This window comes from Penicillium citrinum (genome assembly GCF_028827155.1).
Source record: "Penicillium citrinum strain IBT 23319 chromosome Unknown utg000004l:1.0-2404223.0:1.0-2405248.0, whole genome shotgun sequence".
NCBI lineage: Eukaryota > Fungi > Ascomycota > Eurotiomycetes > Eurotiales > Aspergillaceae > Penicillium > Penicillium citrinum.
The window spans coordinates 494819-520520 of NW_026622689.1; the positions used below are offsets into that span (position 1 = coordinate 494819).

The 25702-nt window shown below is 46.2% G+C and overlaps 13 protein-coding genes across 13 annotated transcripts; 10 read left to right on the forward strand and 3 right to left on the reverse strand.

Moving 5' to 3' along the window:
* Positions 1-72: 72 nt before the first annotated feature.
* N7469_005147 (uncharacterized protein) lies at positions 73-1090 on the reverse strand (the record flags this gene model as incomplete). Its single annotated transcript, XM_056644067.1, has 4 exons — positions 73-564; positions 625-793; positions 846-1000; positions 1055-1090. Coding segments are annotated over 4 exons (852 nt in total), but the record flags the coding sequence as incomplete, so codon positions are not given.
* Positions 1091-1595: 505 nt separating this feature from the next.
* Positions 1596-2675, forward strand: N7469_005148 (polysaccharide deacetylase family protein; the record flags this gene model as incomplete). The annotated part of the gene is made up of 4 exons (XM_056644068.1): positions 1596-1651; positions 1714-1908; positions 1967-2147; positions 2205-2675. 4 exons carry the CDS (start codon positions 1596-1598, stop codon positions 2673-2675), a joined length of 903 nt encoding a protein of 300 aa, XP_056500882.1.
* Positions 2676-3440: 765 nt separating this feature from the next.
* Positions 3441-5162, forward strand: N7469_005149 (uncharacterized protein; the record flags this gene model as incomplete). The annotated part of the gene is made up of 5 exons (XM_056644069.1): positions 3441-3517; positions 3615-4065; positions 4122-4328; positions 4386-4808; positions 4866-5162. The coding sequence occupies 5 exons, from the start codon at positions 3441-3443 to the stop codon at positions 5160-5162; spliced, it is 1455 nt and encodes a 484-aa protein (XP_056500883.1).
* Positions 5163-5656: 494 nt separating this feature from the next.
* On the reverse strand, positions 5657-6015 carry N7469_005150 (protein PET117; the record flags this gene model as incomplete). Its single annotated transcript, XM_056644070.1, has 2 exons — positions 5657-5833; positions 5920-6015. 2 exons carry the CDS (start codon positions 6013-6015, stop codon positions 5657-5659), a joined length of 273 nt encoding a protein of 90 aa, XP_056500884.1.
* Positions 6016-6305: 290 nt separating this feature from the next.
* N7469_005151 (uncharacterized protein) lies at positions 6306-7038 on the forward strand (the record flags this gene model as incomplete). The annotated part of the gene is made up of 6 exons (XM_056644071.1): positions 6306-6308; positions 6384-6422; positions 6492-6525; positions 6614-6622; positions 6707-6807; positions 6868-7038. 6 exons carry the CDS (start codon positions 6306-6308, stop codon positions 7036-7038), a joined length of 357 nt encoding a protein of 118 aa, XP_056500885.1.
* A 412-nt stretch (positions 7039-7450) lies between these two features.
* N7469_005152 (triglyceride lipase) lies at positions 7451-8887 on the forward strand (the record flags this gene model as incomplete). The annotated part of the gene is made up of 5 exons (XM_056644072.1): positions 7451-7646; positions 7709-7949; positions 8016-8077; positions 8300-8338; positions 8436-8887. The coding sequence occupies 5 exons, from the start codon at positions 7451-7453 to the stop codon at positions 8885-8887; spliced, it is 990 nt and encodes a 329-aa protein (XP_056500886.1).
* A 1074-nt stretch (positions 8888-9961) lies between these two features.
* Positions 9962-11511, forward strand: N7469_005153 (arrestin (or S-antigen), N-terminal domain protein; the record flags this gene model as incomplete). Its single annotated transcript, XM_056644073.1, has 5 exons — positions 9962-10180; positions 10268-10381; positions 10448-10660; positions 10725-11291; positions 11347-11511. 5 exons carry the CDS (start codon positions 9962-9964, stop codon positions 11509-11511), a joined length of 1278 nt encoding a protein of 425 aa, XP_056500887.1.
* A 93-nt stretch (positions 11512-11604) lies between these two features.
* N7469_005154 (uncharacterized protein) lies at positions 11605-12081 on the forward strand (the record flags this gene model as incomplete). The annotated part of the gene is made up of 1 exon (XM_056644074.1): positions 11605-12081. One exon carries the CDS (start codon positions 11605-11607, stop codon positions 12079-12081), a length of 477 nt encoding a protein of 158 aa, XP_056500888.1.
* A 977-nt stretch (positions 12082-13058) lies between these two features.
* Positions 13059-17056, forward strand: N7469_005155 (uncharacterized protein; the record flags this gene model as incomplete). The annotated part of the gene is made up of 3 exons (XM_056644075.1): positions 13059-13405; positions 13483-15753; positions 15802-17056. 3 exons carry the CDS (start codon positions 13059-13061, stop codon positions 17054-17056), a joined length of 3873 nt encoding a protein of 1290 aa, XP_056500889.1.
* Positions 17057-18073: 1017 nt separating this feature from the next.
* nfr1 (putative AIF-like mitochondrial oxidoreductase (Nfrl)) lies at positions 18074-19865 on the forward strand (the record flags this gene model as incomplete). The annotated part of the gene is made up of 3 exons (XM_056644076.1): positions 18074-18281; positions 18337-18526; positions 18602-19865. The coding sequence occupies 3 exons, from the start codon at positions 18074-18076 to the stop codon at positions 19863-19865; spliced, it is 1662 nt and encodes a 553-aa protein (XP_056500890.1).
* A 235-nt stretch (positions 19866-20100) lies between these two features.
* Positions 20101-21324, reverse strand: N7469_005157 (DNA-directed RNA polymerase I subunit RPA43; the record flags this gene model as incomplete). The annotated part of the gene is made up of 1 exon (XM_056644077.1): positions 20101-21324. The coding sequence occupies one exon, from the start codon at positions 21322-21324 to the stop codon at positions 20101-20103; it is 1224 nt and encodes a 407-aa protein (XP_056500891.1).
* A 319-nt stretch (positions 21325-21643) lies between these two features.
* On the forward strand, positions 21644-22892 carry N7469_005158 (J domain-containing protein; the record flags this gene model as incomplete). The annotated part of the gene is made up of 3 exons (XM_056644078.1): positions 21644-21688; positions 21786-22310; positions 22413-22892. The coding sequence occupies 3 exons, from the start codon at positions 21644-21646 to the stop codon at positions 22890-22892; spliced, it is 1050 nt and encodes a 349-aa protein (XP_056500892.1).
* A 1105-nt stretch (positions 22893-23997) lies between these two features.
* On the forward strand, positions 23998-24897 carry N7469_005159 (uncharacterized protein; the record flags this gene model as incomplete). Its single annotated transcript, XM_056644079.1, has 2 exons — positions 23998-24398; positions 24486-24897. The coding sequence occupies 2 exons, from the start codon at positions 23998-24000 to the stop codon at positions 24895-24897; spliced, it is 813 nt and encodes a 270-aa protein (XP_056500893.1).
* Positions 24898-25702: the final 805 nt, after the last annotated feature.

Below are 25702 nucleotides of genomic sequence, written 5' to 3' on the forward strand. Positions count from 1 at the left end.
AATGTCACTATTTTGATCGGCTGCTCGACTAATAGAACATGGAAAACCAACCTCATCTTCAAAAAGCTTACTAAAACTTTCATGAGAGAGATTCTTCCTTTGGAGGATGTTCTGTTCCATCGTTTGAATCCGGGTATAGGAGTCTTCAAGCCATTTGGGCTCATGAATGTTCTCATGTTTAAGCAACATGTGATTTGAATGAATCAAATACCCATCCGAGCTCACAGGCAATCTAGCAAATGTCGTAGATGTAAATTCCAGTCCAAATGCAGTTGCCTTGTCGCCCACCATGATATGTGCGGAACTTGCCATGCCAATTCGCTCGAGTTCTTCTGCGGCTGCAAGAGCCGTCTTGCTTTCCAGTGCCATTCGTAGACCAAGGTGCACGGGCAGAAAAGATTTATCAACACCTTTTGCACGTATTGCATTGAAGCAAACGCCCACGCCGTCGGAGTTGAGGCCGATTTTTCCAATTATTCCTGCCTCCGTAACCATCATGATTGAAGGAAGACCGTCTTGAATAATACTGATCTGAATCAGGTTCTCCTGTTGTTGCTGAACCCACTATCGTGTAGCTTCAGTCAGGACTTTTGATCGAGTACACTTGGGTAGAGATTGACTTACGTCCCAATTTTGACCAATATAGACCTGTTCATTCTCCTTCCAATATACACTTGTACATCCGTCACTGAAACGCCCAAAGACGATTTCAGAGCGTACATTCAATGCGATGATATCTAGAATATCACGTTCCGCTCCATCTGCAACACCTAACGGATACTTGTTTAGATCTCTGCAAATATATGGTATGAAGGTGGCTCTAACCTTTCATTTCCTCATAGTACCGCGGCCATCTGATACTTATCGACTGGTCAAAATCCCTGGCTAGCTCTTGGACTTGCGCCCAGCTAAGTGCACTTTTCTCTAAGAATAGGTCCGAGTAAAGGTGGATGCTACGTCTAACCTCCTCTTTCGATTCTTGGCCATGGGTCCACCCGATCTAACGAAATATTTTAGTCAAGCAGAATGCTGATGGGATATTCCTTTGACTGACTTCATAAGGTAATCCGGAACAGATTATTTGTTTCATTTGGTCTGTTAATCTTATCTGAGCACTCTCGCATGTGCTCAAAAGTGTCGGTGGCTGGACACCGTCTGGTCATCGCGACTGGTCTAGTATTATAGCCTCATGGTTTTATAGCGTGGTGTATCATCTTAAAACGATCCAAATGTCCGCGTCGAGCTAAGATGGCCGAGGAATATTGGTTCGGTTTTGCTAGAACAACCGTTCAAACCGCCGGACATTCGCGACGGACATGCGCGCAGGAGCTGAGCGCATGCCCATCTTGAGTGACCATTTGAAACATGCACTGACATCGAACTCCACATTTGACAGTGAAGACTCCGAGCTGTCTGCTCATACTCTGCGGGGGCTCGGAAAGTTATACGAAAAACTTATGGAATTTGTTGATTCCATAGCTCGGGCCTTAAATGGGGCATAATCCCTTTCCCATCTAAGCATTTGTTGGAATAGCCCAAGATCTTTGAAAAGGACCCCAAGGTCCAAACCTGTGTTAGGTATTTGAAAAACAAAAATGGTCAAAAGGGTTCTGGCTGTCTACGGCGTTGATGTTGATGCAGTGAGTGGCTGGTAAGTAAAAATCCCCACTAGAGGCATCCCTTGGAAATAGATTAGCTCACGATATAACCTAGGATCAACACCTGCTCAGGGCATCCTGCTGGCCCTACAGACGTCTCCAGAGGCGTTTTCGGAGCAACTGTTGGAATTGACCGCATCCTAAAGCTCTTTGATACTTATGGGATCAAGGGTACATGGTTCGTTCCAGGTCATTCCGTGGAGTCATTTACGACTCAACTTAAGAAGGTCCGCGATAATGGACATGAGATGTGAGTTGTTTATTGTTCTTATAGAGAGTGTCTAAAAAATTAACCTCAAGCTTTTCAGTGGTCTTCACGGATATTCTCATGAATTCGTCGCTACAATGAATGGGCAGCAACAGCGTGATATCATGGCAAAGTCTGTGGAAGTACTTACAAATTTCCTGGATAAGAAGCCTCGAGGATGGACTGCCCCTGCATGGGACACTTCCAAAGATTCTATTAAAATATTGGAGGAATTCGGTATCGTGAGTCTAGAATTTCAGTTCATGGCCTACTTGAGTACATACTAAAATATTCCTTAGGAGTACGACCACTCATTCATGCATCATGATTGTCAACCCTACTATGTTCCCAATGGCGAAGAGAACTGGAAGGAAACCAATTTCAACGAGCATGCTTCAACATGGATGCAACCTATGACCAAAATTACGCCGAGTAAAGTTGTTGAAATTCCAGCAAATTGGCATCTCGATGATTGGCCTCCATTCGTCGTCAGCAAGTCTCCAAATTCCCACGGTTTCGTTGATCCTGATGTGATTGAGAAATTGTGGAAGAAACAATTCGATTATTTTTATCGGGAATATGATACTTTTATTTTTCCGATGACTATTCATCCTCAAGTGAGCGGTAAACCGCAGGTTATTTTGATGCATGAGAATATCATCGAGCATATCAATTCTCATGAGGGTGTGGAATGGGTTACTATGGAGCAAATCGTGGACGAGTTTAAGTCAGGCAAGATCTCTGGGGCATCTGTTGAAGGTGGTGTTTGAATTTAAGCTCTTTTATGTCATGTTTCTTGATTTATTTTATTTCTGTCAAATCATTTCTTAATCTATAAAGCACAAATGTATTGTTGCATCAATCTAAAGAGTCAAGCTTCTTCTTGCAATAGGTCCTAATATCTGGTTCTCATCGCTTTTATAGTGTAGATTGAAATTCAAAAGTCTCGAACATTCTAACCATACATATTGACAGATAAATTCATAGTGATCTGGTATGGCTAGAATTAAGATGGAGTTAATTCATCCCTTCCGGACAGCTAACTTGTCAAGAACACAGAGCACACCGTGATAACATCTTCCCATCTTACCCAAGTCCAAGACTCTTTCAAGCCAATCCTCTGTCCACCTACTATCAGCTCCCTTAATTCTATATTCGGGAATAATAAGGCTATCAACACTAGTGTACTAAATCGCCGTTCCCCGCCTTACTTGGCAACGGAGATAAGCGCAGCTATATAGTATAGTTCAATGCCGTAAAGATCCACCCCAACGGGCTCTGATAAATGGCTAATTTGACGGAGATGAGCGCAGGCTATCAGATTGACTTTCCCCACAGCTAGACGGCTTGGATCCCCTATCGTTAAAACAAGAGAAATCGATGGTAACTTGGTTGTGGTTACTAGTTTTGAGAAGATAAGCTCCCAATCCAAATTGAATCTTGATGATATTCTGCATCTTGCTTGTCTATATATCCCCTTGAATTACCCGTATGGAGTCAAAATTCATCTTGCTATAGAGCGGACTTGATACAAAATGGTTCGCTACTATGAGCGAAGTCTCAAAATACCTTTTTTGCCGGAATTACGACTCAATTCACCTTATTGGCAAAAGTACGTCTACTTAAAGCGTGAGAATATCTTCTTCGTCTTCACTATATCAAATTGCGCGGAATACAATTTCAAGTAAGGTAACTGATATTTGCATTAGTGTACTTATAGGAATCCTCGTCGGGCTCACAGCAGGTCTCTACGTCTCCCTAAATCTTCTAGGAGCAGGTGGTGGCAAGCCAAACTCGGCATCAACAGTGCAAGTTGTCAACGCAACACTTTGCACAGTATGGTTCTTTTCTGCCTCCTTCGGTGGAACGATTCTTAATACAATTGGTCCAGCTATTACAGCTTGCATTGGCGTCATTGGCTACATTATCTATGTCGGCAGTCTGATGTATTTCGATCATGCAGGTAAAAGCGGATTTCCCATTTTTGCCGGTGTCGCTATTGGTATATCGGCCGGACTCATCTTCGTCACGATGGGATCGATTGCGATGTCCTATTCGGAAGAACAGGATAGAGGATCATATATTACCATGTCTGTGAATTTGCAAGCAGTGGGCTCGATAGTTGGTGGTATCATTCCACTGATTATCAACAAGAATTCGGTACAGTTCTCTGGAGCAGATTCCTTCATGGTCCGGGTTTAACTCATTCATCTTAGAGTGAAACTACTGGGGTCCCCCCTGCTGTATACATTGTCTTCATGGTGATGATGGGAGTTGGAGCATGCGCTGCATTCCTGTTAATGCCTCCATCTCGTGTTGTTCGAGACGATGGAACTCAGGTGTCTCTGATAAAAATACGAGGATTCCTAGATGAGCTTAAGGCGAATTTGGAAATCTTCCGCGACTGGAAGCTTCTGCTCATGGTAATGCACTAAGTATTGTAATTTATACCTATTTGGTTCTATGCTAATCAGATACAGGTCCCTGCTTTTCTTCCTGCTGAAACGTTCCTAGTGTATGGAGGCTCGGTGAATGCCTATCGCAACAACTTGCGCACAAGATGTCTATTATCTTTTATAGCAGTCGTCATCCAAGTCCCCTGTGGCCTTCTCTTGCAATACGTTCTCGATAATAAAAGATGGAAACGACGTACCCGAGCTTTTCTAGGGTTAGGCATAGTTGGGATTCCTCTAATCGGTGCCTGGATCTGGGAGATCATCAGGACGAGAAATTATGACCGCCATAACCCCCCTCCTCAAGGACTCGACTGGAGTGAGCCTGATTTCTGGCCAATTCTAGTTCTCTTCGTTCTGAATTGGGTCACCGGGTCTTTATGGCAATACATAATTCTGTATTTCTTGGGCGCACTCACGAATTCGCCGAAGAAGTCGGCAAATTATGCTGTGAGTTCTCCCGATCAGCATTGCCGAAAATTAATCTAATATTAAATGAATTGATAGGGCGTTTTTCGTGGTTTCCTTGGTGCTGGCGAAGCGATTTGTTTTGGTGTGGACTCCGTGATGGTCCCCTTCATGAAAGAAGCGGCGGTGATTTTCACGTTTTATACAAGTGGTGTCCTTATATTCACCTATATCGCTGCCTTTCATATTAAAGACACGGAGTATTTCAACGGTGAAGAAGACGTGGTCATCCCAAAGCACGTTCTCTCGGAACACACAGATGATGGACAGTCAGGGAAGCAATCCACCGAGGCTAATGAGGCAGTGCCGGCTGAGAAGATACTTGATTTCAAATAGTTCGCCCGTTGAAGTGCTTTTGATTTCTCAATTTCATAGCCTGATAATTCATTGAAAGAAATTTCTCGTTTCCAATTCGGAGGTTCAACACTGACTGCACAGGTTGGAGTGTGCAAGATATCACCAATACAAGTAAGTTAGATGGCTTGAATTTGATCACACAGGGCTGTCAATTCACTGAGAATCCAAGCTGTTCAAATTTGCATTTCGAAGTGGCAAACAGCAGGCCTCATTTGATGCCATAGTTCGATAGGTAAAGAGATGAGTTCGTGTTAATTGAGGTAAAATACAGCATAATCGTACACAGCCCTAATTTACAAGACAAAATGTCCAAGCCAAACTCCTATTAAAATCAATTAGCCAATAATCCAGTATGATACCATTCCGCTCAACTCGCAAACTCACCAAATATGCATTCCAAAAGATTCAACAATTCAATGAAGTCCAGCATGCGGTATAGTACAGCATATTTAAATCATATACAACATTTCCCCTCACGATCCTGTACTTCTACTCGTATTTGTCCCGGAATTCGAATCATCCGTCGTGCTATGGACAGTCTGAATCTTGAGGTACTCCTTCTCCAACGCCTTCTGTAACTCGAAATCCGCCTGACGCTCTTGACGAATGCGTTGCTTTTCCATATCTCGTTCCACGCCGCGGTGCATGGCCTGTAACAGGATTCCAAAATTAGCTCAAGACTCTCAATTCACGAATTCAGCAGTTTCGGGTTTGAACCCTTTGCAATGGCACGTACCGCACGGTCTTGTTCCTGGGCCCAATGGACAAAGTAGACAATACCAGCCGTACCTAGACCGGTAGCAGCGAGAGTCAATTTAGAAGCACGAGACATTATGATTGACTCCCTTCTTCAATATCCCAATAATTCAAACACACAATCTCGACGAATCGCTCGCAATGGACGCTCAAGCTTGCAGGGACAAAGTGAGACCATCCCAAAATGTCGGGACTTCCGCGGACTATCGGGGAAAGGCGGTGATTCTCGGCAGAATTACCCCACCGCCCCGGGGGCTGTCATGCGTGGCTGATTGAGCTCGAGCTCGACAGCTTCAAACTCTCGTCATTTTTGAAGTGCGCTGTTGATTTCCTCCTTCATCCCGGATCCAGCATTATATTGTGAATATGGTTAGATTCCGGGCTCTGGGATTGGCGAAGGTTGTTCTTTTGATGTCGGTTGCTAACGGTGAACGTGTTGAATAGTCGGCTCAGAACTCCGCGGGCATTCAGACCCTCCTCGATGTAAGCCGTTTTTGGGATTATGAGATGCGGTGGATTGTATGGTACGGAGATACTGAGTGATATGTCTAGGCTGAGAGAGAGGCGCAGAAGATTGTGCAGCAGGGTATGTGTCTTCTTCCTACCCCCCAGCTTCCCTTCTCGGGGAGAGCAAAGGCTAATTTCACTGGTACTAATTACTTCTATCTTTCTAGCCCGAGAATGTACGATACCGAACCCCGCTAGAATCTCCCTCTAGCTCCTATCACCGCATGAAATTGAGATTAGATCTAACATGATCTGAACAGACCGCACCAAGCGGATAAGAGACGCCAAGTCCGAGGCACAGAAGGAAATTGAAGAATACCGCAGCCAGAAGGAAAATGAGTACAAGAAGTTCGAGGCCGAGGTAAGTTTTGAAACTTTTATTGCATCTTCGCTTTCCCCCTTACTAACCTAATTGTCCCAGCACTCGAGTGGATTCAAGACAGCCGAAGCCGATGCGAATAAGGAAACCGAGAACAAGTTGAAGGAAATTGAGGCTTCTGGTAAGAAGCAGGGTGACAAGGTTGTTGCGGATTTGATTAAGGCGACGACCGATGTTAAGCCTCAAGTTCCTGAGAAGATTGCCAAGGCATAGAGCGGTTCTTTCGATATTATCTGTTATTGGTTATTACTTTATTTTTTCTTCGGCTGTCGCTAGAAAGATGCGCTTTTATGGCTGTTCATCGATATCCATTGTTCGGGAAATATGATCTCTTCTATGTTTAAGTTGTATGATTTGGATGGGTCTGGGTGTAAATGATGTCCGGTGTATGTTGATATTAGCGGTATTTCAGCTGCCGACACAATACTTAATTGAATTAAAACTTGCTTAAATAAGTTTAAGGTATAAATCAGCTTTCTCAGATACTTCAAAGTATTTATGTCCATTGTTGTGTTAGAATATCATTCAAAAATGGATACGGTCTCTCATCCTCCGGTCCGCCTCCGATGTTTCCTGTTGCGTCATCCCATCGCGTGGAATCTCCAACGCGCAACAATCGGGGACGATGAGAGTGCCACGCCCACGGATATTCAAACGAATAGCAAGTTACATCTCGACTCATCCTCACTTGTTGACGGCTAACACAACACACCGAGCCATCCATACATCCCCAAACAGACTGAAGCCCATTCTTGAACCTCGGCTCGAGGACCATGGTCAACTCATTCATGACAAGTACTCGGTGATCCGCGACGATTACGGTACTTCCAGCATATCCAAATCCCCTGCAATGAAAAGGAGAAAGCGCCTAATAACTTCTCAGCTGTCCCGAAACACCCAATTGTCCTGGCTCATGGCCTGCTCGGTTTTGACGAGTTACGTCTTGCCGGTCCCTACCTCCCTGGTGTCCAGTACTGGCGAGGTATAAGGGAAGCTTTAACAGCACGGGGAGTGGATGTTATAACTGCCACTGTTCCTCCGTCGGCCTCGATAGAGCAGCGGGCAGAGGAACTGGCGAGGGATATCGAGGCTGGGGCGAAGGGGAAAGATGTTAATATCATTGCGTATGAGAGGATGTCTTCTTTAGATAGGGGTTAGATCATTGCTAACTTTGTCATACGATGGTTCAGACATAGCATGGTAAGATACGAGACTTTGGGGGGGAAGAATGCACTGCTAACGTGTCTTAGGGGTGAGTTTGCAATCACGAGAACCAGAATGCTCGCATGAATACAAAGCTAATCCTAATCCTAAATAATAGCGGCCTCGATTCCCGATACATGATTAGCCATTTATTACCCCAGAAATTCAAAGTCTTATCATTAACAACAATTGCATCTCCGCATCGAGGTTGGTAAATACCTCGATATCAAACAGAATATCACTAACCCGGGACTTTTTTTTTCTACGACAGGCTCCTCTGTTGCAGACTATGTCTTTGATCAAATAGGATGTAAGCAGATCCCCCAGCCCCCTGAGTTATGTTGTCTTGAATTGCTCAATTCTCATTGAAAAATACTATCCACACAACAATTACTCACCATGCACAGCGGACCGACTCCCTCAAGTATACTACACCCTCAACAAATTAAAGGTAGAAACAGGTGCCTTCGAACAACTCACCACACGCTATATGTCCGACACCTTCAATCCAAATACCCCAGACATCCCAGACGTGCGATACTTCTCGTACGGCGCGGCCGTCGAGCCTAGCATCTGGTCCGTCTTCCGGCTTTCGCACATGATCCTTGCTGAAGCGGAGGGACCGAATGATGGGTTAGTTAGTGTTGCGAGTAGTCGTTGGGGAGGGGAGAATGGGTATAAGGGGACACTGATGGGTGTTAGTCATTTGGATTTGATTAATTGGACGAATCGAGTGAAATGGTTGGCTGGAGAGGTCATGGGGAATCCGCGCAAGTTTAACGCTATTGCATTTTATTTGGATATTGCTGGTGAGTTTTCTGGTCTGTGCTGTGGCGGCGCTTTATATGCGAGCTTGTAGCTCACTTTGGAGTGTTGTTGTGCTGATTTTGAGATTATAGATATGTTGGCTAAGGAGGGATTGTGATACCCAGTATTGTGTATATAGCCTTTCTCTGTCTGAATATGATTTTGTATAGACAAGTCTCTTTATCATTGGCTACTATACTATAAAATGACTATTGTGAGATATAGAATCATGCTGTTCGTATTTCATTGAATCACGCGTATGTTGTCTATCTGCAAGGAGTAAATATAAGTATCCAGATGCTCATCCATTTTTCTATAGTCAATCTTCCGTAAACTTGTAATAATGAATCATGATATTGCTTAAGTGCAAGTTCTGCCTAGATTTTTTATTTTTATACTTCAATTACATCGTGGCTGTTGATTGTTTGGTTGGTGCAATGCAGCATTCTGGAGTAATTCTGGTGCCTGGAGCTGTACTGTAGTACAGTACAGTACAGCTCCAGGCTCATTCAGGTAATCCAGTTTGATTTAGTTTAGTTGGGTTTAGTGCATTTCCTTGTAAAAACCTGCATTTAATCAAATACACGATTCATCAATAAATATTTCTCATCTGTATAGGAGGCACATTGACCCACTACTCATTCAAATTGATAGTCCAGCCTTATGAGCTAGGAAGGGGTTCTTCGGCTTCTAGAACGGATGATCTATGAGTTCTGCAATATCAGAACTTTTTGAAACTTTTGATCGTTTTTTTCTCCCAAGGGTACTTTCTTGTTGGCTCCAGTGGCTGTGCGAGGCGCAGCTCTGTCTATATTTATTTCTCTTATTTGATTCCTTAATTATTTGCGAGGGTCTTCTCTTTAAGGATTGTTGTATATTCTTTACTACTGTAGTCCTGCAGGATCATTTGATCTGCGCGGACCCCAAAACGTCATTTCCCAATTCCCCTCGCTTTTTAATCTTCTTCATCTCCCCTCTTCGCCTTGCCTTCACCTTTGTCCCTCCCATTATCGTCGCAATCCATTCAATCTTCTCAAAGAAAACTTCTCAAGAATTCCGTCCCCCATCAACGTCCATCAGTCAAGCCGATCCTCCCTTGCCCCCCGGTCCCCGGGTACCCGCCGTCATGGCCGCTACGGCGACGATCTTGCTGGATAGCCAGCACAAACACTATACCAATCTCGACTTTCTCTCCGGCAAGGTCGTCCTCAATTTACCGACAGAGGCAGCCATTGGTGGTATTCAGGTCAAGCTGGAAGGTGAAAGTCGCACGCGATTGTCAGGGCCTCGAAATCCGCACAATTTGAACTCAGATAAGAAGCGGAACGAGTCGGAGGTGCACAAGGTAGGTTCTACACCTGAAATGATGGAGGAAATATGGGCAATTTGATTTTCCTGGGGTATAGACTAATGCAAGATGATTCTATCGCAGATCTTATACAAAGTCGCGACCGTTTTCCCCACGGCAGCTGTCATGCAGACTGGATCCCCCGCCACTTCGTACACTTTTGCTCCGGGCTCCTACGAGTATCCCTTCCAATTCAAGGTATGACTGTTCTCTAGTTGTCTATCAGCTTGATAATACTAGAGAGTTCTCACTGATTTTTCACAGTTCCCATTCAACAATGCATGCAGTACCCACAACAGCATGCTCACCAACCTCAATTTCAACGGACTCAAGGTGGAAATGGCCCGTGACACCAATCGTCATGTAAAAAAGACCCTCCCACCATCTTTGAGTGGATTCTCCGGAATGGCAGATATCAAATATTTCGTCAAAGCAACTGTGATCCGCCCGCAGTTCTACAAAGAGAATATTCGAGCTGTTAGTCTCTTCCCCAAGTCCCACCACTGATCTCAGTAAATCATAATCAACTGACCCGCAACAGATCGTTCCTTTGAATTTCCTTCCAATTGAACCACCAAGACTCGGAAACCCGAACGAAGAGACTTATGCCAGACGACCACACCAATTCTCCAAACCACCCAATAACAAGAAGAAGGGCATATTCTCAAGAGGGGCCAGTTCCCTCAAAGATGCAAATACTGAACCTCCCAAAGTGACGCTGGATGCTCGTCTGCCCAATCCGTCCATCTTAACATGCAATGAGCCAGTCCCACTACGACTGATATTGAGAAAGCTGACTGACTCCCCGGATCGCATCTTTCTCCAAATGCTACAGATCGAATTGATCTCTTTTACCAAGATTTTGGCACATGATCTGGCTCGGGAAGAGATCGGCTCTTGGGTCATTGTCAGCCGAAGTAATATGAATATGGCGTTGGGCAGACAAGGCGATGCTACTGGAACAGACTGGACTATTGATCCTACATTGTGGAATAACTTGCCCTTGCCAAATTCCGTCGCTCCATCATTTGAAACATGTAATATTGAGAGGAGGTATGAGCTGGAAATTCGCATTGGATTGATGCATGGAACTCCTGGCGATATGAAGGTATGTAATTTGTGGAATACCACCTGTCATTCCCTCTTTGGCTAATAATTCACAGCCTCAACTTATTGTTCTACCTTTACGAATGCCCGTCAAAGTCTACTCTGGCATTGCACCTCCGCAGGCCCTTCTGGATGCAATGGCAGCCGCCAAACTTCAACCATCTCCAACAAAGCCACAATCACGACCCTCCTGGCCCACCCCATCTGCTGATAACCCCTAGACCCCCCCATGCCCCCCCAGACCATCAGACGGCACTGTCCCTGCCGCAGCCACTACCATCTACGATGACGCCCCACCCAGTTACGAGGATGCAATGGCGGATAATATAGCCCCGGTGGATGGACCACGCCGCGAGTATCACCCACCAGACGCCTCTACCTCCCGACGTACAGTGGAACCAGGAACTGATGCGAAATCCCCAGTCCAGACTGGCAAGGACCGCGACGCGGGCCCAGCGGCTGAGGGGTTCGTGGCACCCGGCAGTCGTGAGGGCCGATCCTCCTCGGAATCATTTGATATGCTCCCTACGACCCCGCCCGAATCTCATTCCGGATCTCCTCCAACCTCTCCTGTACGCCGATCCCAGAGTACAGTCAAAGTTACCCGCAATCCGGTCGACGAAGAGAGTCCCCCTCAATATCAGCCTGTTGCAGAGGGGCAACAGGGATCTCTTGCCCTTCATGGTATGGGACAAAGACAGACATCTAGTTCCCAGAATCTTCCACGACCTATGAATTTAGGAGTTCCTAGTCGCAAACCCGTTCCGCGGAGTTCAGAACGACCGCGTTGAACCGTACAGCGTGGTAGATAGGGAGTGTCTCAACCTATCCACCGTACAGATTGGCTTTCATACCCTCAAATTAATATTTTGATCGCATCGCACGGCATCGTATTTTGTTTCTTTCCATTGGTGATTGCATACTTTGATACCCTCCAGTCAGATCATGTGGGCCTTTTCATTTTCGAGTTTTGTTATTTTTATTTTATTTTTTGCTTTTTCGTTTACGATATTGCATTTTGGGGGTCACGGCTCTTTCTGTTGGTGTATCTTCAGGTACGTAATTAATATATGATCTATCATGATTTTATGACTCCATTCAACCTACGCGTGGAGTATATTCTGTAAAAAAGTACTGCTACGTCTGCTCAGCATTAGCCTCCTCCATCTACCTTATCAATCCTGCCAAGCTTTACTTTTATAACTTCACAATTAAATATAACCTTCAATTACTATCTCATATATAATATTAAAATAATTCATATAGAATAATAAAACAATATAGTATAACTGAATAATTCAAAGTGACTCGTCGATCTTCCCAAAGCGGTTAGACCCGGCAAGCTCCAAGCTGCACGAGAAACGGCGGACTTTGCGATTCTGTCAACTTTCAATCTTCTTCACTCATCTTCATTCACTGGCGAGAATTCACGACACGAAGGGAGAGTCAGGAACTATTCAAAATAAACAAATACACGACTCGACTCCCTGTAATAAGACAGATACCCAGGTAACACCCCCCCTGCCACGACCAGGGTACATATAACCAGAACAAAGAAAAAAGAGAGAACCGAGGAAAAAGAAAAGAAACAACGCGCAGATCTCAACCGACAGCTCAACATCTCCCCCTCACCTCTCACCTTCGACCTTTTTCCGTACTTTTTTTTCTCTTCCTCTTCTCTTCTTTTCCCTCTTTTTCTCTCTTCTCGTCTTTCATCTCTGCGCTTGTGTCCGCCCCAATGCTTTGACGACCTGTCCCTGCTGCTACAATGCGCCTACATCTGGTGATCTCCCGACACGGGTTACCCATCACGCGCATCCTTTGGACAACAACGACAGCTTCTACCTCGGTGGGTGGATTGGGATATGGTGCGCGCGCGCATCGGGGCACGGTAGCTTCGACATCTAATTTGCCTCTTGCCAACGGCGGGTACACGGTCGCACAATTGCTGGAAGATGTGAATGAGGTTGTTCCGCTAGAGACAGAACCAAGTGTCTTTGACCCTGAATTTAGTGGGCAGTGGGGACTTGAAGATTATGTTGTTGAAGTTGATGGATCGGAATGTCTTCATTTCATGGAAATTGAGGGACTTTTACGTGATGGGGACGAAGTGGTGTAAGTTATCACCCTACCTTTGTCTGTTACAATTCGCGAGACAATTGCTAATTTATTTACTTATTTATTTTGGCTAGGATTCGCTCGTTGGAACTTGCTGATCTTCGAGCTCGTCGATTATGTGGTCGTCATCAAATTACTTCTGAAGGAAGACATCTTATCGATGGTGTACCTTTCGGCTCACCCTTTTCTAAACGAAGTTCCGCGACCAGACCGACCATTACCATTCCCCCACGTAAGAAGCGACGAACGGTCTTCTCTGGTTGGGACCAGGTCCCTGGTTATGCGAATGAGGAGCCAAATGCAGACGAAGAAGGTGATGGTGAATGGCTACCGCCGAATGCCGGATTCGGGAAAGAATTGTCCATTTTACCGGCTGACCAGGAAGTCTCCGAGATGGGCACTGTCATTCGACATCCAATTGACCACTCCGCGGAGGAAGATGAGGAAAGTGATGCCGATATTTCCGAGCCGGAAGAGGCTGAACTCGAGAGTGAGTTGAAGGCGTTGAAGGCGGACTTTGAAGAGCCTGCGTCTCAATTTATTGATATTCGAAATCAAGCCCAATCCGTGAACCCGGCCGTGAATAGTCCTGGTCCTGGGCCGACACTGCGATCTAGCTTAGTGGATAAACGACCCTCGTCTGCAGATAGTGGGCTTCGAGGATCAATTGCGGGTGCCTCGTCACTTTCTAGCAAACGTTCCCGCGCTGATGAGTTCTCGCCGCGCGCTTCAAAGGCTGTTCGATTTAGTCGCGGCGACAAAGAACTTCATTCCCAGCTTGACGAGGCTGTTTCATCTTCTGAATCTGAAGCCGAATCTTCTTCTTCCTCTGCTAAATCAAGCAAAGCCTCATCTGATTCTGACTCAGATGAGCAAATGTCCGACTCCTCCAACGCTTCAGAATCCAGCTCCGACTCCAGCTCCGATACTAGCTCCGATGATTCTGACTCTGAGTCCGAGGGCGAGAAACCTAAAGTCCCTCAAAAGGTGCACCATCTTATGGCCCCGCCAGGGGAAGGATCCATTCGCACCAAGAAGAGCAATCACCGCTACAAAATGCGCCGCCGTCTCTCCAAGCTTAAGGAAATGGGTGTTCTTCCCGCCGAGGCAGACTTTGCAGCCTTGCGAGCGTGGGCGGATGCCAATGGAGGATGGTACTTTGATGAGTCCAGCGTGATGTCAACCACAATGTCAAAGGCAGACCGGAAGGAACAGGAACACAACGAATTTGAAGCAAAGCGACAAAAGCTTCTCCGTGACCTCGCATCCGGCGGTGTTGCCGTAGACGAGGTCGCTGAAAAGGAAAATCTTCCCCCGTCTACTGCAAAAGAGTCAACCCCCCAAAAAGAATCCGAAGAGCCTGAAGAAGAATCTTCTCGACGAACCCTGGACGTTGCCAGCTCGCGCCGATTACTCTTTGGGTCTCTGGGTCTGCGTACTCCGAAGACGAAAGAAGACGAAGAGGAGACTCGCAGAAAGTTAGCTGCCCAAGCGAGTACCGTTAGCTCGCGACGCAAATCATCGCAAGCTCGACCTTCCCAGGTTGAGGAAGCTCCGGTTGAGGATGAAGACATTGACTGGAAGTCCAAGCTTGATATTCGGGCTACCGAGTGTGTGTATGATGATATCCAGCTTACCGCGCCACCATTCCCGTTCAAGAATCGCTGGGATAAAGAAGCGGATGCAATTGTTCGTGAGCGAATGGGCTGGGGTAAAAAGCGGAAGCGCAAGCAGCGGGCTCAAGTCTACGACGAAGAGGAAGATTATGATGATGAAGGGTATGCCTACAATCATGGATACAACGAATATGATGAGAGCTACATGGAACTCAACTACGATGAAGCCGAGGCTGAGGGTGATGCTGATGCTGCCTATGATGGTTCTGCTGATCATGAGCCAGCTGGCAATGCCGTGGATGACCTTCCATCATTCCCCAGTGACGCAAACACCCTTACAGATCTGATCGAAGATGAGGTCAAGCCCGGGGCCATCATTGCTTTCCGCCAATTGGATATGTCTAAAGCGACAAATTGGCAACCCCGAATGTCCGAATACCGAGTGGCAGAGGTTCATGAAATCGTCGACGATGGCCTTATCAAAATGCGGCTTGCTGTGCGTGACCGCCGGCCCAAGGCAGACATCGAGGAGGACGACGATGAGCCGCGCCTTTATGACGGATTCGAAATGCCTGGGATGGACGAGGAGGAAGACGATGGCTACCGCGAACTAGCCTTTGCCGAACTCAGCGACCCGAAACTTCTACGTACCGGAAAGCTGGAAGAAGCTCCCGGGGAGCTGGAGCTGGAGAAGGGGAAGGGGAAGGATGGTTTTCATGAAGGTAGCATGTCAGTCAATTAACTCGGTTGCCATTTCATTCGCTCACCAGCTCCAAGTGTCTCCGTAGTCGAAGACTCCATGCCAAATCCATTCGCCGTGAGGTCCCCGATCGACATGGATCTCGATGATACCACTTTCGTAACCGGTGCCAACGAACAAAACCCCGACAGATCCCCAGATAGAGCGTCCGACGTCGTGTCCGTTCAGACTCCTGGTGGCGTGCGACTGCCACAGCCGGATGCTACAGATGAAGAACAGAACGAACCTCTTGCCGTGCCATCGCCTTCATTCTCAGGATTTTATTCTGCTTCTCCCGGTGCGGGGCTCGGCGTTCGCATCAATGAAGAAGAATGCCAGTTAGACGGTCATACCCTTATTGACGAGCAGTCAGTGCTGGACCATACTTTGATCGGTGAGCCGTCGGTCTTGGGTGATACGAACCAGGATGGGTCAGCATTGTCCTTCCTCTCGGCATCTGTCAATCAATCCACCGCGGACATTCCACCCAGTCGCCAAGTCGTGCATGACAATCTCGTCCCTTTCAACGTGCCCGTGGGTTCCAACCACGACTCGCTTCTATCTTCAATGCATCTCACGGGAGGTGAGACCGGGGTTAGAGATGGTGCAATGGACACGGATGCAGATGCAGGAGGAGTAGAAGTAGGGGCTGAAGCCGGGGAAGGAATCGAACGATTTCGCGACGGTACAAGTGATCTAGAAGATCTTCCACCGTTCGACTATAGTTTCAATCCTAGCGATAATCTCATCCACAGCGAAGAAAGTCTCCACATAACGCCAAAACCATCATCCTCCTCTCATTCACGCTCAACCTCGCATTCTTCACGAAAAGCACCCACAAGCGCTCAGCAAGAACCAGAATCAAATTCCAGCCCAGAACCTAATCACGACAATAAACCCTCGCATTCACCATCGCCTTCATTTTCATCACAACCACCAGCCGCTTCGACCCGCTCTAAGAGGTCCTCCCAACTCCTTGCTTCACAGCCAGCGTCTCAAGTTCTGGACTTCATCGACTTGACTCGGAAATCATCTGCGTCACCACCATCGGCGGATTCAGCGTGGACTGGGATTGAAGGAGCTGGTGAGGGGAGTGGTACTCGAACACGTACGCGTGCTTCGAGTAGAGTGCAGCAGTCTCAGTCTCAACCACAGACACAGCCGACACCAAGATCAAGACTTCAAACACTGTCTTCTAGTCCGAGTAAGATTCCGAAGCGGAAGGTCGAAGTTAAAGCGAAGCCGACGAAGAAGAGAAAGAAGAAGATTGAGAAACCAGAGTGGAGGATTTAATTTTCATCTTGCCTGATAATTACCTTGCTCTACTAACGTTGCTCTGGTCTGGTCTGGTTTACTCCACGCTACCCTACTCCACACCAGACCACATCACATTACACACTATATCAACTTATCCCCATTCCTTTGGATAAGGTCGCTGGTGAGATGACATTACATCTCAGGACTATCTCTAGCTGTGTCTATATTAGCTCCGCTACTGATGTCTCACGAGAACTCTGCCGAGTTACTCTATTGTATCATAGGTGCCTTGCCCTACTTTACTACTTCCCGCTGTGCAGGGAATTGTGTATCTACTAGTCATTCTTTCATGTATCTATGAAGACACTCTTTACATATAAGATTACAATCACAATGAGTACAAATACTCATTTCATTCCATTCATTCCAACTTGATACTCTACCTGTATGGATGCTGTAGGAACTTGTTTCGATGACAAAATGAACAACCTGATTGGCTGGCTGTGATGTCACGATCAACTCTACAAACTTCACTTAGGGCAAACAAAACTACATTCCTGCTTCGATCTGCGATCATTCAAGCATTCGATATAAACAGGATTATTCCATTTACCCAGAAGATTTGATTGAGCTTAACTTGCTTCATTCCCAAGTTAAACTTCCTCCTTCCCTCTCCGAGTCTCTCACTCTCACGGCTCGACACTGCACCGGTACAAGCTCGTAATGCACCTGCGTCACCATCCATCACCAATCAGCAGCTTTTCTTCCGTCAGTCGGATCTGTCGGTGTAATCCTTTAAAGCAAACTATTTCTCTCCCTCTTGCATCCTTCACCCCTCAATCTCAATATCCCTCTCCATCTTCATCTCTATCTACCAGTATAAAATCCATATCAACATATTCCCCGTCCCCATCTCGATCTCAATCTCAACGAACCCCTTCTCATCCCCCTCTAACTCAACAATCACCGTCCATTCCAATTCCAAGAATATCATTTACCCCACCTATTACATACCGACATTTCACCTCCTCCACCTCCACCTCCATCAACACTATGAGCTACAAACTTAAAGACCTCCCAAACCTCAAAAACATCCCGGAAAAACTCGAAGTCGAGGTCGAAGGTATAGAAGATGGAAAAGTCCTCCTCGTTAATTCGGGAGGAAAGATTCACGCCTTAAGTGCTCGATGTACTCACTACGGAGCTCCGTTGAAAAATGGAGTTGTTGATGGTGAAAGGCTTACTTGTCCATGGCATGGAGGTATACACCCAAATCAAATCAGTCAATGAAACGTTTGAACTAATGAACGGAATAGCCTGCTTCAATATCAAATCCGGTGATATCGAAGATGCACCAGCTCTTAACGCGCTGAATAAATATGATCTCATTGAGAAAGATGACGGTGTCTACGTCAATGCCACAGAGTCAGATATCAAAGCCAGCCAGCGAAACCCTGTTCAAAAATGTACCATTTCTTCACAGGAGGAAGTTCTCGTTGTTGGAGGGTATGTAACTCATCTCACCACGAATACAACTACACTGCAAGAAGAAATGAATAATTAAACTAACAAATAAAACAGAGGAAGCGGTACAATCGGTCTAGTCCAATCCCTCCGCGAACAATCCTATCCTGGAAAAATCACAGTCCTTTCCAAAGAACCATCATCAACTGATAAACCCCTCCCAATCGACAGACCCAAACTCTCAAAAGCTCTCATCCCCGACCCTTCAAAAATTCACCTCCATCCCGAACCCTGGTACAAAGATGCTGGTATACAAATTCACCCGGAAGAAGTAACATCCATCAACGTCCCAGGCAAAACAGTCCACACATCCTCAGGAAAGAAATACACTTTCACAAAACTCGTTCTTGCTACTGGTGGCGTTCCTCGAAATCTACCCTTACCAGGATTTAATTTGAAGAATATCTTCACACTTCGAAACACCGCAGACGTTCAAACTATCTTATCTTCCATTCCGGAATCCACCGAGAATGAAAAGCCGAATATCGTCGTGGTTGGAAGTTCGTTTATCGGTATGGAAGTTAGTACGGCACTTTCGTCGAAGGGAAACGTTACAGTCCTCGGAATGGAATCGTCGCCCATGGAACGAATCATGGGGACAAAAGTCGGGAAAATATTCCAATCTAATCTTGAGAAAATGGGGATTAAATTCAAATTAAACGCTTCTGTCGAGAAAGCCGTTGATGAACACTCAACTGGAAAGGTCTCGTCAATCCATTGTAAAGATGGAACAATCCTTCCGGCCGATTTAGTTGTTCTGGGCGTTGGTGTACGTCCCGCAACGGAGTATCTTCAAGGAAACGAGAATTTCATCCTTGAGAGTGATGGGTCTTTGGCTACTGATATTGAATTCCATGTGGTCAAGGGTGATGCCGGGAATGATGTCTTTGCTATCGGTGATATCGCTACATTCCCCTATACAGGACCAGGAGGAAATTCAACACCAACACGAATCGAGCATTGGAATGTTGCGCAGAATTCTGGACGGAGTGTTGCGAGGTCTATTGTGAGGAGCTCTGGTGCTTCGGGGAACAATGTTAAGAAACCTGGTGCTGATACTTTTATACCGATATTTTGGTCCGCGCTTGGTGGGCAATTGAGGTATGTTGGGAATACGGTGAATGGATTTGACGATGTTCATATTACTGGACAACCGGATGAGGGTAAATTTGTGGCGTATTATTGTAATGGAGATGTGGTTGTTGCTGTTGCTACTATGGGGATGGATCCTGTTATGGCGAAGGTTGCGACGTTGATGAGGGGTGGTAAGATGGTTGGGAAGAAGGAGGTTCTTGATGGTGTGGATGTTTTGAGTCTTTAGTTTTAGTTTGTTTTTGTTTTTTTTTTTATATACAATTATTATGCTTGCTTTAATTTGGAATGATGTTATTACCTAGAGTATAAGTGCATCAGCAAGCTGGAGCTTGAAGGATACTGGCTTAGTATAATGTAAGTGTATAGTGTAATTGCTGTACAATCCTAACCGGAACGCCGTCCGCGAATGTAAATATAAAAAAATATGTAAACAACATCAGGAATCACGAAGAAGAGCAAGTTCACTCTTTGCTTTTTTTAGACTTGGACTTATCCCGCTTGGACTTTTCCTCGCTCTTCTCCTTTTTCTCTTTCTTTTCCTTCTTCTCTTTCTTCTCCTTCTTCTCCTTCTTCGCCTTAGGCTCCTCCTCCTCCTTCTGCCCCGGCTCATCCAAATGAACATCAACAGTAGAAACATCCTGAACCGCATCTTGTGAAGGCTCGATCGAAACAGGAACAACCCGATTCGACCTCTTCAAAGAGGATAAGAAAGCAGTAGGCAAAGACTGGCCCTGTTGCTCCGCAAGTAACAATTTTTCCTCTTCCTCAGAACTCAACATCGTCCCCTCGATACTCAAAAACCCACGATCCCGTTCAGAACCCGGAATAACATCGACATCGACAACGCGGAACTTCACATTACCACGAACCCTATGTCCTGAAATAGACTGGAAATGTCCCGTACCTTCTTCTTCCTCCTCTCCATCTTCAAGGTCCAGATCATCAGTCGGCAAGGCAGTAGGTTGAAAAAGTTCCTTTTCAGCATCGAAATTGTCCAATTTTTCGGCACCAGATTCCTCGTCTGTCGTTGCGTTGCCTTCTTGCTTTTCTGTCTCTTCTCCACCTTCTTCACCGGGTTGAACCCAGCGCCAGGAACTGGGTAATCTCTTGCGTTCAATACCGACGGAGAAAAGGTTGAAAACGACAGCACCTAGGAAACCCTCTGATTGAACGTTCACGCAGCCTTCGAGAGTCTGTCCGCGCTGTGGACGGAAGACTAGGAATGTAGCTGTTAAATAGACGTACAACACGCCGTACTCGTCTGCTGTACGGGCCAGAGTTAGAGGCTGGGGATTCGGGTCGGAGGATGGTTGAGGCTTAGAAGTTGGCGGGGAGCTTGAGATCGAGGCATTGGAGTATGCCATGATTATTCCCTTTAGTGGTGGGTAATATGTCAAGAGAAGAGGAGAGAGATGCTCGGCAAGCAACGAAGCTAGAGCGTGCGTGGGTGAGATCGAAATAGGTGACAGTGGAAGATACATTGTAGCGGTTGTCAGAGCGAATGGTGAATCCGAGGACTCGGAGGTTTGAGTTGTAGTGCTCTTGGAGGTCTTTTCTGAGCCGGTTTGCTTGCGCTTTTTCGATGGCGAGATAGCGGCGTCTTTATTCTTGTTCTTTCGTTTGCGCTCTGCGTCCGTGGTTCGTACCACGGGTGAAGTATCTAGATCCATTGCGTCGACAGCCATTGTTGTAGGTAGCAATTGGCCGGGAAGGATGTCTCGTTGCGATTTCTTCTTCTCCAAAAAAGAAGAAATTCGGCGCAAAATTATTTTCTACTTCTGAGGCAGAATTCTCACCGCTTGCTATTTATGGGTGGTGGGTATAGGGCGGAGAAGACTGGCAGATTCGGTCATGACAGCGTCGATTCATCGAAGAAACACAATTGCGTGAATGCAGGAAAGGGGAGTTTCTGAGCTGCTTCTCGGTTGCTATCTGTGGAGTTAGAGCTGTCACTCATTGTGAAGTGTTTCAAGTTGATCTCTTGATGTGGGATCGGTCATAACCATGTCATCTCTACTTGTCCTCGTCGGATGGTATACTCTGCCTGGTGTAAGTTGAGATGGATATTTACCAGCTATGCGAAAGAAGACTATCCCCGTCATGGCTGCAATTGTATACCTTGGGGCGCTTGCTAACACGAAAATAGTACGTGACATCTTTCTTGCAAAGTGTTTACTATGGCATTACCATTCGCGCCGGAGACCCAAGACCACTCCCCCAAACACCACGATTCGAACGTCATCGCCGACGCATATACATTTTCGTAATTGTCAGCTATCTCCTCTACACTCTCTACGAAACATTTCACCAAGTGCAAGTTTCAGGCAGCTTCTACACGCTATTAGGAGTGACGCCTTATGACACAGACAGAACGATCCAGTCACAATTCCGTCGAATGGCTGCGCGACATCACCCTGATAAAGCAGGTGATAATCAGGTGGCTGCGGCGTATTTCTTGGTCCTTCGACATGCACAGGAAACATTGCTTGATCCGGTCAAGCGTTTTGCGTATGATCGATTTGGACCGTCCGCGCTGAATTGGGGACCGCTGGGTAGCAAGCAGGATATTCTTCGGGTCTCGCTTCTTCGATTAGTGCTGCCACAGTACCTGCTTACCTTGGGAGTGATGGTTCTGATGAATTGGATATGGTGGGGGAGTTGGGGTCGCTATGTGAGTACTTGCCACTGAATTGCTGCGTTGCACTGCTGGGCCTCGGTTTGGCTGTATCATCAGCGAACCCATTGAACTTTTCTCATACTAACACATTTATAGTGGCGCTTCTGGTATTTTGCCGCGCTTCTCACCCTCGAATTAGTCCTCATTACTCGTCCTCAAGCTAGCTTCATGCCATCAGCTTACCTCCCCGATGCAATCAGCGCCTGGCTCCCATTCCAATCATTCCATCTTCTCCCCTTCCAGCTACTCACTCTCGCACGCAGCGTCTCCCTCACGCTGTCTATTTTCATTACCAAGGTGTCTCCTCCGGATGACCCGTCAGTCAAGAGTGAGACTTCTATCCCCGGGCCTATGATGCAGCGTATGGTCCAGTTAGTGCATAGTGCGCGGGAGACGGATATAGAGGCCACTCGGGCGTTGCAGCTTGCGCAGGCGCCATTCCGTGGAGATCGTGAGAGTATTCCTGTTTTACGACGGGGGATGCAGGAGACCTTGGTACTGGCAGGGGTTCGTTCGGGAGAAGAGGTGCAACGGGCTGTTGCGGAGGTGATTCAACGACGGAATGCTAGTGATTGAACTTTGAGATATAGAATAAGCATGCATGCATATTGAAATGTACACATACTAGTGATGTTTTATCACTGATGCTACATTAATACAATCATTGTACACAGTATGATATTATGTACATACTCGTAAGGTGTAGATGGATCGTCAGCTGAAATAGTTTGGTACGCTAAAGAGAAAGATTTCTCCGGTGGCGCGGTCATCGGGCCAAGAACTCGTGAGAGTCTCTGTATGTATTTTTGTATTACAATTAGTCTTTGGTTGATCCTGATGAATGATGTCTGCTGGATGAGTACGGAGTAGTTGAATATATTTCATATTTCTCTACTGATTATTATTAGGTATTGTTTCATCCTGCGAATGTATTATGTACTCTGTATAACTATTCTTTACAGTGTAGTATGGTACGGGCCGACTCGGGAGAGGGCGGAGGTGAACTAAATCATACGAGTAATAGGATGATGTCGCTAGTGATTATGTATTAGTAGTTGAGATGATGGAATGATACCGAATATCTCAGTTAACTTCAAGAGAATATTGTATTATACTATATTCTGTACTCTGGTCTTATACCGTATACGATATACTACATCTCTGCTGCAATGCTATAGTATATTGTATGTAATTGTGTAATTTATACCAATGGGTGTTCTCCACTGACATAATCATATATATTATTCTGTAATAAATGGTAATACCAAAACCTATCCTCGACCTCACTTCAGTTTTTTGCTCGCAACCTTTTCAAAGCAGAATTAAACGAGCCAAAATGCCCCCCTTTTTTACTTCCGTTCATCCTTCGTCTCATCTCCATCCCCTTCTCATCCCATTTCCTTCCCATCTTCCTCTTCTTCTCATCCCATTCCCTCCCGACTGACTCCCACTTTTCATATCACTTTCGCCTCAACCCTGAAATCGCATCTGTCCCAACTAGACATCTGTACTTGAGAACACACACACACTCTCTCTCTCCCGGGCGGTGGAACACCACGTCACGATCGCCCTTTGTCCTTCTCATCCGGATCCCATCGTTATTCGATTTGATCTGGTCTTGCATCAATCCCTTTCATCCCTCATCCCCTCCCATCGAAATACCCTCAACCAGCCTTTCACTATGCCTGCCGGCACAACAAACGGTCGCTCCAATCGGGCAACCGGTTCCAAATCCGCCAACTCACTCCTTGTGACATTGAAATTATCTCCCGATCTTCTACAACGTTTCCTCAGTGACTCGGATTTGCCTGAGCAAAAACCCACAATGCCCGCCACAGAAAAGATTATCAATGAACGCTCATCACCAGCTTCATCTACCGAAGTCCCAGTAGCTCGTCCTTCCTCCGCAGATAATGCTTCCGAAGCAGACGCGACCTCAACACCCGCCACCGGTGCCACCCCTGGCGAAACCCCTCGTCGGAAGGGAGTTCCGGGTCCTAAACCTGGTAATAAACGCGCAAATGGTCAAGTTGAACCTGCCAAAGCACGCGGTCGACCTGGTCCTAAGAAGAAACCCAGACTGTAAGTCACCCCCCACAATTGGCGCATACCCAATTCCTCACTGGTATCCCCGGGGTGAAAGACCATATACTAACAAGAGAAAAATAGTGATGAGGGCGGCGATTTGAGCAAAGTAGCCGCAGCCCACCGGTTAGGTCCGAAAGCCAATACTGGCGCTATTAACGCCGGTCTTCGCGCTTTAGATCGAACCGGAGCTCCCTGTCGCAAATGGGAAAAACAACCTTTCCGTCTTCGAAGTTTCACTGGTGTCCTTTGGCAACTTCCCTCATGGCGGACTCATGCCCCGGCTAAATCAGAAGAAACGGATGATAAAGTGACGGCTGCACTGGAAAGCGGCGATAGTGATGCGAAACAGACCCTCGCGGCTCCAGGTACAGACACACAGAATGGAAGCAGTGCGGTTCCGAGCGAGAAGAGTAATTCGGGGGATGGAGATGTTACTCCGGCTCCATCGAATTTAGTTGAGGCTTCATCGCCGGCGATTGCGATGACTGCTTGAGTGATGTTCATGGTGAAAGTACATTGCTTTTGGAGATAACCTTTACCCTTCAGCTCTTCTCGCATGTGTCTGTGCATGTCTTACAATGTTTTTTATATTGATGATTTTACTTTGCTGTTTTGTGGTATCGGGTTCGGCGTTTAGGGGGAGGGATATGGGATATTCTTGGGATTGGTATTTGGGAAATGGTCGATCATCTCGGATGGTTCATGCTTGGATTGGATCTTGATTTACTCTGCTTCTTCTGTTGGACTCATATTATTCTTGTATTATATTTATTCTGGGTGGTGTACTCTGGACGATCATTGATTATCAAGTATACATCTATTACTCACTCTATACTCTATGTTCTCGTGCATACTCTTCTCTATTGTATATAGAGTACTATTCCTATATACTCTATTGTAATTCTAGTTTACTCTCCAGTGGTATATTACCTCCAGTGATATAATATTCTATATTTCACCCAGGTCTATCCTATTCTACTCTATATACACTATTGTATATTTTTACTCAGCGCATTCATTTCCAAAGCGCCCAGTCCTCGTGACGGCCTTTGCAACCTCCCCTCCTTTCTTCCCCGCAATCAACTCTTCTCTCGTGATAAACTTCTTCCTGTCTTATTTTTATACTCTTCACTAATAGAAAGGGAACTCATTTCCGAAGATTCCCATTATTCCCGCTCTTCATCTCTCCACCACCAGGTAAACACCTGTTCGTGGATACTTCGCTGCTTGCGGTCACCAGATGACCCGCTTGTCACGCAACGTCAGCAGAACCCCTCCACTACACGAAACAGGCAGAC